The following is a 16011-nucleotide window of genomic DNA, read 5'->3' on the forward strand; positions in this document are numbered from 1 at the left end:
TTGCAAGGACACACATTGGAAGACAGGTGGGTTACTGAATAATATTGCCTTTACAAATGAACACTGATCTGATGAACTGGTACCAGTCTCCCAAGTTACAGTGATACAAAAAAGACATGTATTCCTTAATTTAAAAGCTTTTACCTCACGAACAGTTCATTCTCTCCTTGCCATGCTACTGCTGAACAGACTGTCTGCCTGAAGTTTAAGCACCCATGGTCAGGAGGGGGACACAAATTGGAAATTCCAAAATTATATATAATACTTACATAGATTTTATTGAACACAACAAATACACCTTTAAAACAAAGTGTGTAAGTAGAAATATAATGGTTTCCATTATAGTAAATAAAAAATACTTGCAGACACTGCAAGGCATCATCATCTCTATCACACACACTGAGAGTCAGCTGGTGTCATGTTCCACAGATCTTCTATACCACAGCACAAAGCAAAATTTAGTAACGGTATTTCGTTGAATAGTCTTTTGGTGACACTACAAGACCTCTCCCTTTCCTTGCACCACGATACACTGTTTCTATTATATCAATCATCTCCTGCTTATCTTCCAGTGGCCAATTTATTTTATTGTTGTTACCAGTGCCCAGATCAATCATTATATGTTTGTTCCGGAAGAAGAACATTACTGTACATGGATCATACAGTTCATACCTGCAAAAAAGAACAGGAGATCTCAGTTTGTCCATATCCTTTTACTTTTATCATGGAAATCAAGTTATCAGATGTACTATAAAATGTAGTGGTTATTATTAAATTAACCATTTGTAGTAATGTAATTCCACAGTCCTGATAAGTAACAATGCCTGTTATAAGGTCAGCAAATAAAAATCTATTTAAAATGTGAATCGTGGAAGGTGCTGAAACTTAAGCTCTCTGTGAATCACCATGTTGATAGAAAATGCCTTTGAGTACCTTATGACTTGTTTCATTTCCAAATAAGGCTGACATTCTATTTTTCTTTGTTTTTCACTACTAAATTGTGTGTGAATAATAATAATAATAATAATAATAAAGTTGTGGCCGCCACTGCACAAGGAAGGGTCTGCATTGTGCTACCACTGTGTTCAAATCTGTACTCCACAACGGCACTTTGTATGTTGCTGCACTCCACTGAGTCCCGTACTGCTTTAGTCTGCTATCTATGTCTTTGCTGGGCCACTACTTGCATAATGAACAGTTTTCAGATAGCAAAGTATACGACAGTTGATGTAAGAATGTGTGGTTTGAGGGTGAATACCTTTTGCCTCTTTACATAAAAAGCAAACCAGATAAGTATGGCATCAATTTGTGTGTGATGCTTCAACCAGATATGTACTAGAGGAGGAAGAGAATGCTGAAAGAAGCGGCACAGGAGTTAGGTGTTACGGTACTTCAGAGCAGACTACTGGTGAACTATTATACATCACCTGCAGGGTTTGAGTATCAGAGCACAAAACATAGGCACTTGCTTCCCAAACAGAAAAGCTCTTTCTATGTACAGTTGTAAAGCCAAGAATAAAAAAGACAGTTTTCAGATGGGAACATCTGCCCTGTTTAAAACAGAGAGTAACAAAGGATGTTTTATATTTTCAACATGCCACACTGCTTGCAGAACAGGGGGAACTATCAACTCACAAGGAGACGGGGGAAGGGCATGCGGCACTGACTAAATCAAAGCCAGGCGTGGTTCTGAATTAACGAAGTCACAAAACGTGAGTGTATAAATGAGACCAAATGACTGCTTATTATCCTTTCATAAGGATGCAGTTCAAACAATGGAAAATATTGATCTTTTACTTGTTTACAGTGAGCATAAAAAATGTGTTTGTATCTTGAATGGAATATTATCAAAAGAAAATTGTACCTCTCCTGTCTGACTCACTTAGATAATTCTTTTGCATAAAGAGAGAATATATGTGCAGAAATTCTATCCCAGGTCTTGGATCAAGCAAATTTAATGACTGACATTTTTCTGAGAAGATTCCACCAACAGAGAAACAAAACTGCACACAGCATGTGTTTGCAAAGTGTGTTGACGCCAGTACGAACCAGAAGATGGAAAAAATATTTTGGTGGTACCCAAATTGTGATGTTGCTCTTAGTATGCCCGAGTTTAATAGATGTCAATGTTCCAAATGAAACATCAAACAATTGTGGTATTGTAGTGGGACGAAACTGAAAAGCGTCACCCATCTACCAGTGTCAGCCCAGTTTGCAGGTGAATATAAGTTTAATTTAGTTTTGTTTATGTATTTGTCTTAATATTTGTAATAGCTGTGAATTATCTAAAAGTTTTGTATTTTTTTTTTTATGTTTCATGTACGGAGAGGGCGGCGCAACGAACGGAGACAGCATCTTCACTGCCGCGACCAGAGAGGAAATTGCTGGCCACTATACTTCGCGGGTCGACAGCCAAAGAGCAACAGAAGATCCTGGAACCGAGCTGTTGCATCGTGCTTCTAAAAATTAAAAATGAATTTTTTTGTACTCTTTTTGTACAACAATGACGTCGTAGAGAGCTTAATCTTATTGAAAAGTCAGTCCTAGTTTGTCAATGGTCAAGTTCACATCTGTATGTGTGGAAGCTAATAAAATAGTGGATGCTACTAAAGTTGAAACACGTGTTCTGAGGATTTATTTATGAAGAATTATGTGAACGGATTAATAATATATTTGACAATATTATTGAATTCTGACAGCGTTCATCAAAACTTTGAATCTCAAAGGTTTATTCAATGTGTGATTCTGACATCGATTAAATCAAGATAACGTGTGTCAATATAATTTCTGAGGAGAAACAAACGAAATTTAAATCGAAAAAGTTTACGAAAACCAATTGGCTCAAGTGATGTAATTCTTTGCATACGACTCAACTGATGTTTTACAGTTTCGTTCAAGAACCATTCTAGACAATTTAAAAAGAATATAAATCATTTTGAAGTGGGTTGTAACTGACGTAGGTGACGAAGTCTGCACATGGTCACATATCAAACGAAAATCGATTATAAAAAACTTACGTCGTTACACTACAGTATTCACAGTTAAAAAGCTTGGGAAAAAAAAAGAAAGGCAGTCAAGCTGCCCCATCCAGGATGACTGAGGCCAGTCTCAAATGCGTAACCATCATTTATCGTAGCACAAAACAAAGTATGATATAAAATGTTACTCATATGCTGACCTTTTTTCTTTCTGTGACTATGTAAAAAAATCATGTTTACTGTACCTCTCTCAAGTCTACCTGGGCTGCAGTGCTACGGCAATGTAACCTCTGAGGAAAGACTTGAGAAATACAATTTTGTTTATGGGCTCAATGTCTCAGTTACAAGGTGAACAATTTACCTTTGTTTCATTCCACTAAATATAATGCAGAAGTTTCGATACAGGAAGTTCCCAATTATCTGGGTTAATGGGGACCCAAGGCAGCTTGGATAACTGAAAACACGAATAACCAAAACTATTCATTTTTACCGGAAACTGATTTTAACTATATTTATAAAACATGGCTACATGTCACATCTGGAAGCCCACTGGAATTAGGTATGCATTACTTGCTTGTCATTATGCAACTGATCAATTCTTTCCAGTATCTCAGTGTGCATGATAATGAGTTCCTCAATCACCTTGTTTATATTCTCCTCTATCTAACCCACTTCATCACTTACCTACTTAAATTCTGGTTTGTAGGCATCACTATTTAAGTACTCAGATACATTTCTCATCTACATGTTCACACCCAGAAATTTGTTTCACAATATCAGTCAGAGGAGCAACATCAGACTCCTCACTACAACCTTAACATTGAATTTCAAGAACAACTATTCACAATTTTAAGAACTGCTGTACCATCTGTTTACTCCCTGTTATCTACAGTTTTAACTGAAGTCGCGACAAATTGCATCTATGCTCTTTTAAAAGATGCACAACCCATTTAACAAGCCGGATTCCCCTGTGTATCACAATTAACCCTAGTGTAAAGTAATTAGAAGAGCCAGTTAACATGAAATGCCACTATCCACAGCATTTACAGATTTTGAAAGACTTGATTTGAACTGTGAGTTATTCGTATCATGACATATTGCTGTGAAACTGATTTTGAATGAGTTTTTCAAAAGAAAATTACGAACGGATCTGAGATACAGAAAGGCCAATCAGTTTCACTAAGGTAAGAAAAATGCGAAGACATAACAGCAATAACAAGAATTCTGGAAGTTGTGGAAAGGACAAAGGCTCTGAAAAGGAAACTGGCATGACATATTGCACAAAGAAATGACAGAAGATGGCGAAAGATAGTACTATAATGGAGTCTCAGAGGAAAGACCCAGAATACAAGGCAGCCCATCAGACTGTTGGGTAAACTACTAAAGAAAGTCACAGTAGTCAACTGGCAGATGAAGGAGACAGAAACATCACGGAAAAAGCCACTCAATCTGTTAGCTTAAGTATAATGGGGACACCCCTGAATTAGTTTTAAGGCAGGCAAATTTACCTGAAGAACCTTAAGGAAGTCTAATGAACCCAGGAAGCTGCCCATCACACAAGAAATACTTGAGTTTTTCACTGGTCTGCAATCTTAACAAGTATGAATACTAGAAGGAGACCATGCTTTACAACTGATTTATTTAATCAATACACAAACATTACACAAAGCCCTAACAAACTCCATTCAGGGACACAATTGTGTTGAGTCTCTCTCCCAAAAATCACAAAACCTTAATTTTTCAGTACAGGACACACATTCCTTCATTAATGGACACAAGGAAAAAGTGGTGAAATTCAAGCACATAAATCTTTCTTGCCATGGATCACTTGCTAATTGAGTCTGATGCAGGATGTCTTCTCCAACACACTGTTCATGGTGGGTTGTTGAGTGCAGGTCTCCCAATGATTCAGAAAAGCATCATCTCCAAGATAAGATAAATAGTGTAAAAATGATTTATTTTGTGATTTGTGTGAGGAGCTATAACATAGTTTAACATGTATTATTGTAGCTCTGCCACAAGCCACACAGAATGCTGAAACTATCTCCAACAGAAACAAAGCTGCTGTGAAAGTTGATCTTTAAACAAATATCCCAACTACCCCTCAGCTGGAACTGTGTGGCAGTGAAACAAATGCAAATTGTTGCACTACTGTCTATGCTGCTATATATTTCTGTTATTCACTATAACTTTTTGCATCCTTAATGTTAAATATGACAAACTAGGCACCTGTAATAACGACCGAAAACATTTAAGCTTTTCTAGTAGTGTCATTATCTATAGTATCAAATACTTTGGATGCACTGCAAAATACAGGGTGTATGTAAAGTCCGGGAACACTTTCCATTATTTATTGCACAAGAACTACACATTGTACAGATGTCATATACTGCATTTTGAAGAGAAACTCTGAAAGCTTTTTTCTTTTTTTACAAACATTGGATACGTGAACTATGAGTGACCCAGCAGACTTCAATAAGGTAATCTAATTCTTGCCATACCTGTCCCAGCATGCAGTGTCGACTATGACAGTCGCTTCCCGTATCCTCTCCTGGAGCTCTGCTACATCACATGGTAGAGGCGGTAGATACACCAGATCTTTAAAGTGTCCCCACAGAAAAAAGTAACACAAGAGTGAGATCCGGTGATCGGGGAGGCCATTTCATGAACTCCCACACACAAAGCTCGCACCGCACCTGAATTCACCATGTTTGTGACTAGTGCTGACTATTGGAAAATTACCAAACTACGCTGTGGCAGTATATATGAAAAAACTTTCAGGGTTTTTCTTCATAATGACTTATGTATGATATCCGTACAATGTTTGGTTCTTGTGCAATAAATACACTCCTGGAAATTGAAATAAGAACACCGTGAATTCATTGTCCCAGGAAGGGGAAACTTTATTGACACATTCCTGGGGTCAGATACATCACATGATCACACTGACAGACCCACAGGCACATAGACACAGGCAACAGAGCATGCACAATGTCGGCACTAGTACAGTGTATATCCACCTTTCGCAGCAATGCAGGCTGCTATTCTCCCATGGAGACGATCGTACAGATGCTGGATGTAGTCCTGTGGAACGGCTTGCCATGCCATTTCCACCTAGCGCCTCAGTTGGACCAGCGTTCGTGCTGGACGTGCAGACCGCGTGAGACGACGCTTCATCCAGTCCCAAACATGCTCAATGGGGGACAGATCCGGAGATCTTGCTGGCCAGGGTAGTTGACTTACACCTTCTAGAGCACGTTGGGTGGCACGGGATACATGCGGACGTGCATTGTCCTGTTGGAACAGCAAGTTCCCTTGCCGATCTCGGAATGGTAGAACGATGGGTTCGATGACGGTTTGGATGTACTGTGCACTATTCAGTGTCCCCTCGACGATCACCAGTGGTGTACGGACAGTGTAGGAGATCGCTCCCCACACCATGATGCCGGGTGTTGGCCCTGTGTGCCTCGGTCGTATGCAGTCCTGATTGTGGCGCTCACCTGCACGGCGCCAAACACGCATACGACCATCATTGGCACCAAGGCAGAAGCGACTCTCATCGCTGAAGACGACACGTCTCCATTCGTCCCTCCATTCACGCCTGTCGCGACACCACTGGAGGCGGGCTGCACGATGTTGGGGCGTGAGCGGAAGACGGCCTAACGGTGTGCGGGACCGTAGCCCAGCTTCATGGAGACGGTTGCGAATGGTCCTCGCCGATACCCCAGGAGCAACAGTGTCCCTAATTTGCTGGGAAGTGGCGGTGCGGTCCCCTACGGCACTGCGTAGGATCCTACGGTCTTGGCGTGCATCCGTGCGTCGCTGCGGTCCGGTCCCAGGTCGACGGGCACGTGCACCTTCCGCCGACCACTGGCGACAACATCGATGTACTGTGGAGACCTCACGCCCCACGTGTTGAGCAATTCGGCGGTACGTCCACCCGGCCTCCCGCATGCCCACTATACGCCCTCGCTCAAAGTCCGTCAACTGCACATACGGTTCACGTCCACGCTGTCGCGGCATGCTACCAGTGTTAAAGACTGCGATGGAGCTCCGTATGCCACGGCAAACTGGCTGACACTGACGGCGGTGGTGCACAAATGCTGCGCAGCTAGCGCCATTCGACGGCCAACACCGCGGTTCCTGGTGTGTCCGCTGTGCCGTGCGTGTGATCATTGCTTGTACAGCCCTCTCGCAGTGTCCGGAGCAAGTATGGTGGGTCTGACACACCGGTGTCAATGTGTTCTTTTTTCCATTTGCAGGAGTGTAATTGGAAGTGTTCCCGGACTTTACATACACCCTGTATATCAGCTGGTGAGCTGCTTAAACGCGTAAATGGGATTTTCAGTCAAGCAATCCTGAAACTAAGTATGATGCACTGATTAAAAGTGACACTGCTATTTTGGTTATTACTTTCTTGAATATTTTGGAAAACCACCAATGCTGGAGTTCCTTGCTTTTTCTAGTCCTCTTTTAAATCAATAAAAGATATGATTACTTTCAGCAGTGGAATTCAATTTTCTTTACGGAAAGCTAGGCATTATACCTACCACACATTTTGATGAATAAAGTGTGGAGGTTAAGGCATAGTTTTCTCAATATATTTTCATGATATTCTGGACACTTCAAATACTTTGTGGGCTAAATTCTAGAAAACAAGCAATGCCAGTCATGGCAGTTTTCCTCTGCACTACAAAAGGTAGCACTGTGTCAGTTTCACATAGCTAATGGATGTTATTTGATGACGTTCACAGAATATTCATTATTGTGTTGGCTCATGAGAGGTTGCCTTAAATTGCTACCACCGTAATTTTCAAAATTCCTTTCACAAGGTTTTGAATAATGCAGAGTTTATTTTGAGAAAGCAGTGTAGAAGACAGAAGAAGACTACTGCTAATACGTATATTGATTTATTCATTTGCATTCAAACCAATGTCTTCCAACTAGTATTAATGGTCTGGTAACTAATTCTTTCCTAATTCTTTAACAGTGCCAATGCAAGAAAGGAAGACCACTATAGGGGCACACAATGAAATTCAATGTGTGTCTGTAACAAGTGTACTGTTGAAAATGTTCTGAAATTCAGAGGATTTCATCTGGAATTTACATTCAATTTCATCATAAGTGCTCTCTAATGACCCTCCCTTTGCTCTCCCTTGAATAATTTCTTACTATGTAACCCTAAATTCTGTGTCTTGTCTAAAATTACTTGTCTGAGAGCTGGGCTACTGTCTAGATCAGAGCCAGCATCAGGTCTTATTTACTGCTGATAGGTTGACAATGTGTCAGTTCTGCATAGCCAATGGGACATTTCTTTAACGTAACCACGGAGAGGTGAGAACAATGGCAATGTGTTTCTAGTGTCGAAATTGAAATCATTGTGTTGTTTTCTGGTTTTTTTATTTTTTTTATTTTTTGGTGTATTAATTTTGAAAGAACCTTTTTCTGATGACAGTGAGTGCTACACACTAGGCTGATTTCAGTGATTTGGTTCTGCATGGCTATGTCACAGTACATGTCAAAGGTTTAATTGCAGAGATACAAAAATGTATCAAATGTGGTGGTGAAACGACAGAGTCAATGATCTGCATGGGTGGAATCATCTGGAAGTGCAGCAAAAGCCACCACTTTGGCTTAAAAAGTTTTTATTCACTTAATCATGGGAGAATGTAGGTGAATCAATGTTTATTATTAATAATTAAAAACCATTGATCCATCTACCACCTAAATGATTAAATTAAAAAAAAAAAAAAAAACTATTGATCCACTTAGTGTGCTTGCTCAAGTCAATTGTGTAGTAACACAAAATATTTCACTGCTTTTTTGTGTATATCATGGGTTGAGACACTGTCTTTGGTTTGCAGATACAAACACAGTTTAGGTAACTGTTGACTCAAACAAAGAGTAAATACATTTATGATTCTTATTTACATCAATGTTTCATGCTTTTGTCCAAATGTATTACTTTGGAACAATTTGTCTACCTGCTGTTCTCTCACTGGCTGAGTAAGACGAACAGCTGACACACCTTTGTTTGCACCCATCGTATCACACAGCAAGTGCTGACAATATTCTTGCATGAAACACAAAAGTATGCCTCTGGCCCCATTCCAGATTTTTGCCGAGTGTTGGATGTAATTGTAATATTAATTTGTCTTGATGCTGACATCACATTAATTTGGATGATTCGGCTCACTTTAGAGTGAGAAAGTGTTGAGCTTTCCTTGTCACTTTCACCACACCTCTTGGGTTCAACTGCTAGGTTTGCAATTTGTCAGGTCTACCTGTCCAATTTATCTAGCAGTATGGGAATTACCTGGTTATTTCCTTTCTTGTGCTTCTTTCCTCTTTTGTTCATAGAGTAAATAATGAATAGCCACAACAGAGAGCTGGTGCACTGAATGCCAAGTTGGTAGCTAGCTGTGTTTTAGCATGCCACCCAGTACAAGCTTACATTACAACCGATACAAAAGAGTTACATGTTTGCACCTGTTACTGTCCTTCAAAGCAGTCACCAGCGTTGTGTAGAACCCGTTGCCAGCAATGTGGAAGGCGTAGTATACTGTTTGCAGAGCCCGTTTTCTTGATGGTGCTAATGGAGTGGTCTAAAGTTATGGTGATTCTTGTGTATGACTGTGATGGCGTTATCCTAATGCATTACATTCCTCCGTGGCATCACCTGCGACCAGCTTTGCAAAAGCTGGCAGCATCACATTCTGCATAACAATGCACAGGTGCATACAGGGCAAGCTATGGCCGCTCTGTTTGGTCGACTGGGCTGAAGTACTGTACCATCCAATTCACTCCCTGGACGTAAGTCCTTGTGACCGATTTGATTCTGAAGATGAAGGAACCACTTCGTGGCATTCGCTTCAGAACTGTTTCAGAGATCTGACAGGCAGCAGACCGCTCCATTCGCACCATCAACAGAACAGGCTCTGTTAACGGGATACTACGCCTTCTACATTGCTGGCAACAGGTTCTGCGCAATGCTGATGACTACTTTGAAGGACAGGAACAGGTGCAAACAAGTAACTCTTGTATCGGTTGTGAGTAAATAGTTGCCACTATTTTACATTCCAACCCTCATATTTGAAGTATCATTGCAATAAAGGAGGCATTCAATACAAGATTTTAATGGAGTTAAGCAATGGAAGGAGACAAAGTTCCTTAGTTCCAACCACTCAGTTCTGAATACATTACTGTAGAAACCAGAAGCCTAAAGGAGTATGATAAAGACATCGCTATTTTTGAAACAGATTTTGTTACATTGTTTCACAACACTATTCACACAAAATTACTAAAAACTGCCAACACTTTACTTATATTGATTCTTTTTGTTGAACTTACATTTTATTGAAGTCAGGAACCTTTGTTATATCTACCAGGTATATAACTGCAAAGTTTTTCACTTTTTCTGCTATACTGTACAATACTTCATCCATTTTCATACAAGATGGATCCCAGTCATGGCCGAAACGTATTACCTGTTGAAATAATTACATTACACATTTGGAAAGTAAAAAGCAACTGTTCTACGAATCATAATGCAGCTTTAGATATCAGTAATTATGTACATACCCAAGTTTTCAACATGGCTACATACTCTAGGAGAGCTTTCTAATTTTGTAATAAATGGATTTACTATTATTTTCTTACTCCAAGGTGCACCAAGCAAAACATACATTTAACAAATACTGATACACTGATGACTGCATTAAGAACAAACTGGTAAGCTTAACAAAGAATGAAGCTAAAAAAAAAAATCACACAAGATTCCATCTGCATAAAGCTAGTCTCGGTATTATACATCCACATAGAGAATTCCAGATATAGTATAACATTAACATATGAAGCTTGTACATCAGATATTTCACCTGTGTAACTTTTTGTAAATTTTTATCTCTAATCCAGCTCTCCCCTAAGTAAACTAAATGCTTTAAAATGACCCCCTCAAATCACAACCAAATAACTTCACAGAAATATCACATTTCAGAATTACAATGGAACTGCACAAGTCTTACAAACTAGGCCTACTGCTAGCCGTCACTCACTTTTGGACATTGAAACTAGTGAAAGAATTATTAAGTTGTCACACTGACAGTTATGGAGGATGTTACTTTTCAGATTAATTATTTCAATAATACATTGCTGACACAGTATGAAAATATGGAATTTACTCATTTGATAACACTGCAACCTCCACAAACTTCAAACTGAAGATTTAAAAGGACTTCCTTCTTAAAACATCAAGTTTCAATTACTCTCATAAAGCAATGTACCAAATTTTTTGAACTATAAGTAATTCCTGACTTTTTATAACTGTTGAATTATGACACAAACTTCATTTTTTAAATTTAACTATATACTTATTGTATTTCTGTGCCACTGACAATAACCTTCAAAGAGGCCTTCAACGACAATGTGTAAAACTTGTTTGAACAGTAACAAGATATCAATGTCGCATATCACTATCCCACATTTGGGTGAAGAAATCTCACGAACGTTTACCACCTATTGTGATTATCCCAGTCTATAGATGCTTTCTCTAACTGTGTAAATTCCCTCAGTTTCTTGATGCGATAATCTTTTTAGTTAGATAAGATGAAAACAATTTACTTGCAAGCCCTCTGATGCCTTAATATCTGAGCTTCACTATGAGAATATGTGAACTGCACTTTCAAATGCTTTTGATAAGACACTGAAAATACCAGTTGGCAATATTTAATCATTTAAATTTTGTATAATCTGATACGTAAACTGGAAAGCCATGTGTTCTGTGAAGACCCCCTTTTTATATTCAAACTGAACTTGTCTAAGAAACTTATTTTGTGAGACTGATTATGGCTCTCATGTACCCATCTTTTCTATTACCTTCAAGGTACAAGATAGACTTGTCAATAGTTATTAATATGTGTCTTACATTACAAATCTCAGGCTGGAATAACAGCAATATTATGGAAAGGATAGGCTGCTACTTATCACATAGAGAAGGCAATCCCCAAGGCACAGAGTCGCAGACAAGCCCAATGAGAAGACTACAAACCATTCATGCTTTCAGCCAAAAGGCATCCTTGAGAAACAGCGGGTCTTTTGTGTGTGTGTGTGTGTGTGTGTGTGTGTGTGTGTGTGTGTGTGTGTGTGTGTGTGTGCGCGCGCGCGCGCGCGCGCGCGCGCTGATTTGTCTGTATGTATGGTATTTTGGAGGGTCGACAGAAGCGTCCGATCCCAAGCGTCGGCTTTGAGCCGTGACGTAAGGATGCTGTCGTGTGTGACGTCATGACGGCGCGGAGTTTGGTTTGAGTTCTATTTTATCTTATTTACTTTTCTGATTTTTTTAAAATTTAAAAACACTTATTACTTATTTTAATTATCTGTTTCCTCGAATTCCTGTTTTAGTTTATTATATTTATCTTTCTGATCTGTTCGTTCTATCCCGTGAGATTTTTTTTTAAAAAAGACAAAAAACACTAATCAGCTTCTGAAGCATCTTTATCTTCTATGGGTTGCAGGGGTTACGACCCCTGGGGAGGTGGGTGGGTATTCATGCATGGCTGTCTTCACTTACACGTTTTAGCTACGCAAGGCGTCTAAATTTGTTTATATTTAGTTTGCCCCCCACCCAAAACACCCCATTTCCCGCGCTTGTCCCGTTAGTGTCAATAGGTTTCTTGTGGAAAGTGTGTGCGTGTGTTTTTGTTTCCGCCAAATTTGTGACGTCATGGGTCAAAGCAGACGGGCGGGATCGGACGCTTCCGTATTGAAAACAAACTCCTCCAGGACACACAGCATAGTTTTTGCAAGGGAAAGTCAACAGTTACAGTGGTATTGGTCTTAATCACGAAGATAAGGAAGGTGTTTGAAGATAAAGAGTGTGGCATTGACACTCTGCGATTTGAGAAAGGTGTTAGTTTGCATCTCACATAAGACACTGATTAACACGCTCAAGTGTTATGGCATTGAAGGTGTGGCCAAGCTACTCTTCAATCCTATCTTGAAAACTGAAGACAAATAGTATCAGTCCATGGAGCAACCCCCCCCAAGAGCAAAAATTGGAGTAGGGTGCACCCCAGGGATCCATCATAGGACCTCTACTGTTCCTTATCTATGTCAATAATATAGGTTGTACCTACAACATTCTTCAGATTTCTGATGATACCACTCTTTGCCAAGGAGTAAACAGCTGAACAAGCTCTGTTGGCAGCAGATGTTCTCTTGGAAAGCATTAAAGAGTGTTTCATCGAAAATAAAATGAATTGAGAAAAAACACATGATATGCAGTCTCAGCAACGTTGGCTGCCAGGATAACATGGAGGCTGTCTAAATACTAGGTTTCATGATAGACAGCAAACTGACAATGAACAAGCACACAGATTATGTGTGTTCCAAGCTCTCTCGTGTTTTATACCTGCTACGAAAACTAAAAGGCACAGTAACTGACCAATACCTATTAACGGTTTGTTATGCACTCTTTCATAGCCATAATAATTACAGTCTGCTGTTATGGGGACACTCTGCAGGTTATAAGGTGTTAATGCTAAAAAAAATGTCAGGATCATTACATCAAGTAAAACACAGGAGTACTGCAAACCTATATTTACCAGGTTAGGGATAATGACAGTACTCAGCCAATATGTGTTTCTATGCATCAGCAGTGTAGCCTAAAGGAAAACCAAGGTGATTTCAGCATGAGGCAAGACATTCATAATCATGACACCCACAACATAAAGAACATTGAAGTATCAAGTTGTTGACTGACTGGAACCCAAGACAGTTTTCCAGTGGTTGCCCTAAAAATATTCAATACATAATACACTGGATCGAGAAGTGCAGTCTCTGCCACTAGGGCTGTTCAAAAGGACAACTGCACAGGACTTGAAAGAACACCCATTATATTCTACTGGAGAATTTTTCAATATTGACCGAAGTGAATGGACAAAATAATATTGTCTTAATGTGTTATATCTGAACTTACTGTGAATACACAATGAACATTGTAACCAAATCTTATATATGTAACCCTAACAGGTCTGTCCAATCACGACTGGTAAATGACACAGACCTAGTAATAACACTAGTCGCTAATAAATAGCTGTTGGACTATCCGGATAACATGAAAAACAGAAAATTATAGCATTCAAAGGAATTCCTGCTGGTGAGTTCCAGCGTGCATTAAAATAAACATCGGTCTCTGTATGTAATTTGCCGTCAGGTTACAGGTAAAAGAAATGGAACCACAGTGCTTCATGGGGTCACGGAGAAATTCAAGAAGGTTAAGTAACTACTGAAGGGCACCGGAATAGTTTTTAGTTTGTGAACTTCACGTAATCAATGCATGTAATTATCTTATGATCCAGTAGTGACAACTACAAAATGGTACTGTTATGGTTGACGGATGGTCGCAATTAACATCGGGAGTTGTTTGCGTATGTCTGTCCCATAGTTTTTGACGTTGCGCATAAAATATTAATCAGAAACGTAAACGTGGGATGGTCGGGAATGAAAGCACCACACGAGATACTGGAGGGAACACTCCCACAGCGTCAAACATGGGATGCCAAATTGCCTTGCAACGACTAAGTTACGCTTAATTGCACTTAAGTAAGATCTCCGTACAGTTTGCAGACAGTTGTAACTGCCAGAAGCATGCAACAATTCTTCTTATAGCTACCAAACAAGGTGACAAACTACACACACAATAAGCACGTTTTCGACAGCACGAAAATCTACAGAAATCTATCGTTTACAGTTTTAACAAAAAATTAATAAACAAGTTTATAAACACCGCGGTTAAAGTCTCCGAAGAAACTCTCATTCCTAGCCTGCATGATATTTTCACGGCTGAGTACTATAAAGATGTAGCGTACTGCACAGATCAATTCAAACATTTCTATTTTACACACTTGTGTAACAACTATACGTACGTACCACAACTCTATCTTCCTCTGATAAGATGGCCTGGTCTACCTGCCATCCATTATGAAGATGTCCTAACATATAAGACATTTTCCTTTTGTGATTATGTTACCGCAAATAAGAATAAAAATATCTTACACACGCTCGCACTTATTGAAAACTGAAGCAAAGTTTCAAACGACACAACAGCACTAGGTACCCAGAAACCTTTCAGTAAGATATTAGATATATTTGTTCACCTCTCCACGCTCTCTCGCGAATTCTCTAGAACATCGTACATGTACAAAGTTGATACTAAACACACACAAATATCGTTGACATTTGACAACGCTTTCGTCACAGATATCAGGCGCTCTTAGCACCCAGAGATCATTGTTAGCACCATAGAGTAGAAATATAACACCAAAGATCAAGCACGTAACATACTTTTCAAAGACGAGACCAATTCAGACGTACGTTATGCCATTCGCTTTGCCTAGTACTTAACAGTGATAGTGTAGTTATTGCTTACCATCCGCGATATAAAAAGTCAATGTATGCATATCAGAAATGAGGAACTAAAAACGATAAAGTTTATTAATGGCCAAACAAACTTTATAGCGTATGTTCAGTTTTGTGTGGTAAAGTGGGGAGAAGAGAAACAAAATTTCAAAACTACGACATTTATTTTCCATCGAAAATATATAAATAATTGCCCCCCCCCCCCCACACCCCAATCCCAACCAAGATGCAATGGAATGTTAAAATAGTATCAATGTAGAAGACTTAGGATACGAGAAAAACGAATAGTGACGTTCGTGATATCTTTAGTGTTTATAGTCAGTCTGTCTATTTTTAGACATCCACTCATCGATGTGCTCTATACTAGTGCGTAATTCCATTGTAGCCTGAATATACACTGAAGAGCTAAAGTAATTGATAATACACCTGCCTAATATCGTGTAGGGCCTCTGCGAACAAGTACAAGTGTTGCAACATGACGTGACATGGATTCAACTAGTGTCTGAAGTAATGCTGGAGGTAACTGACACCATAAATCCTTCAGGATTGTCCATAAATCCGAAATAATATCAGGAGGTCGAGATCTTCTCTGAACAGCATGTTGTAAGGCATCCCA

At 39.4% G+C, this 16011-nt stretch overlaps 1 protein-coding gene across 1 annotated transcript; it reads right to left on the reverse strand.

Moving 5' to 3' along the window:
• Positions 1 to 259: 259 nt before the first annotated feature.
• Positions 260 to 15224, reverse strand: LOC124622165 (thioredoxin-like protein 4A). The gene is made up of 3 exons (XM_047147808.1): positions 14907 to 15224; positions 10329 to 10465; positions 260 to 672 (listed from the first exon to the last, which is right to left on the reverse strand). The coding sequence occupies exons 1-3, from the start codon at positions 14982 to 14984 to the stop codon at positions 459 to 461; spliced, it is 429 nt and encodes a 142-aa protein (XP_047003764.1). The 5' UTR covers positions 14985 to 15224; the 3' UTR covers positions 260 to 458.
• Between the last annotated feature and the right edge of the window lie 787 nt (positions 15225 to 16011).

Source organism: Schistocerca americana, chromosome 7 (genome assembly GCF_021461395.2).
Source record: "Schistocerca americana isolate TAMUIC-IGC-003095 chromosome 7, iqSchAmer2.1, whole genome shotgun sequence".
Taxonomy (NCBI): domain Eukaryota; kingdom Metazoa; phylum Arthropoda; class Insecta; order Orthoptera; family Acrididae; genus Schistocerca; species Schistocerca americana.

Bases quoted from the DNA above. Each gene is read 5' to 3' on its own strand.
- LOC124622165 (XM_047147808.1), bottom strand. From the start codon at position 14,984: ATGTCTTATATGTTAGGACATCTTCATAATGGATGGCAGGTAGACCAG. The intron at 10,466-14,906 runs GTACGTACGTAT...TTATTTCAACAG, and splicing joins CAGAGGAAGATAGAGTTGTG to GTAATACGTTTCGGCCATGA. The intron at 673-10,328 runs GTAAGTTCAACA...TCTTTTTTGCAG, and splicing joins GTTCCTGACTTCAATAAAAT to GTATGAACTGTATGATCCAT.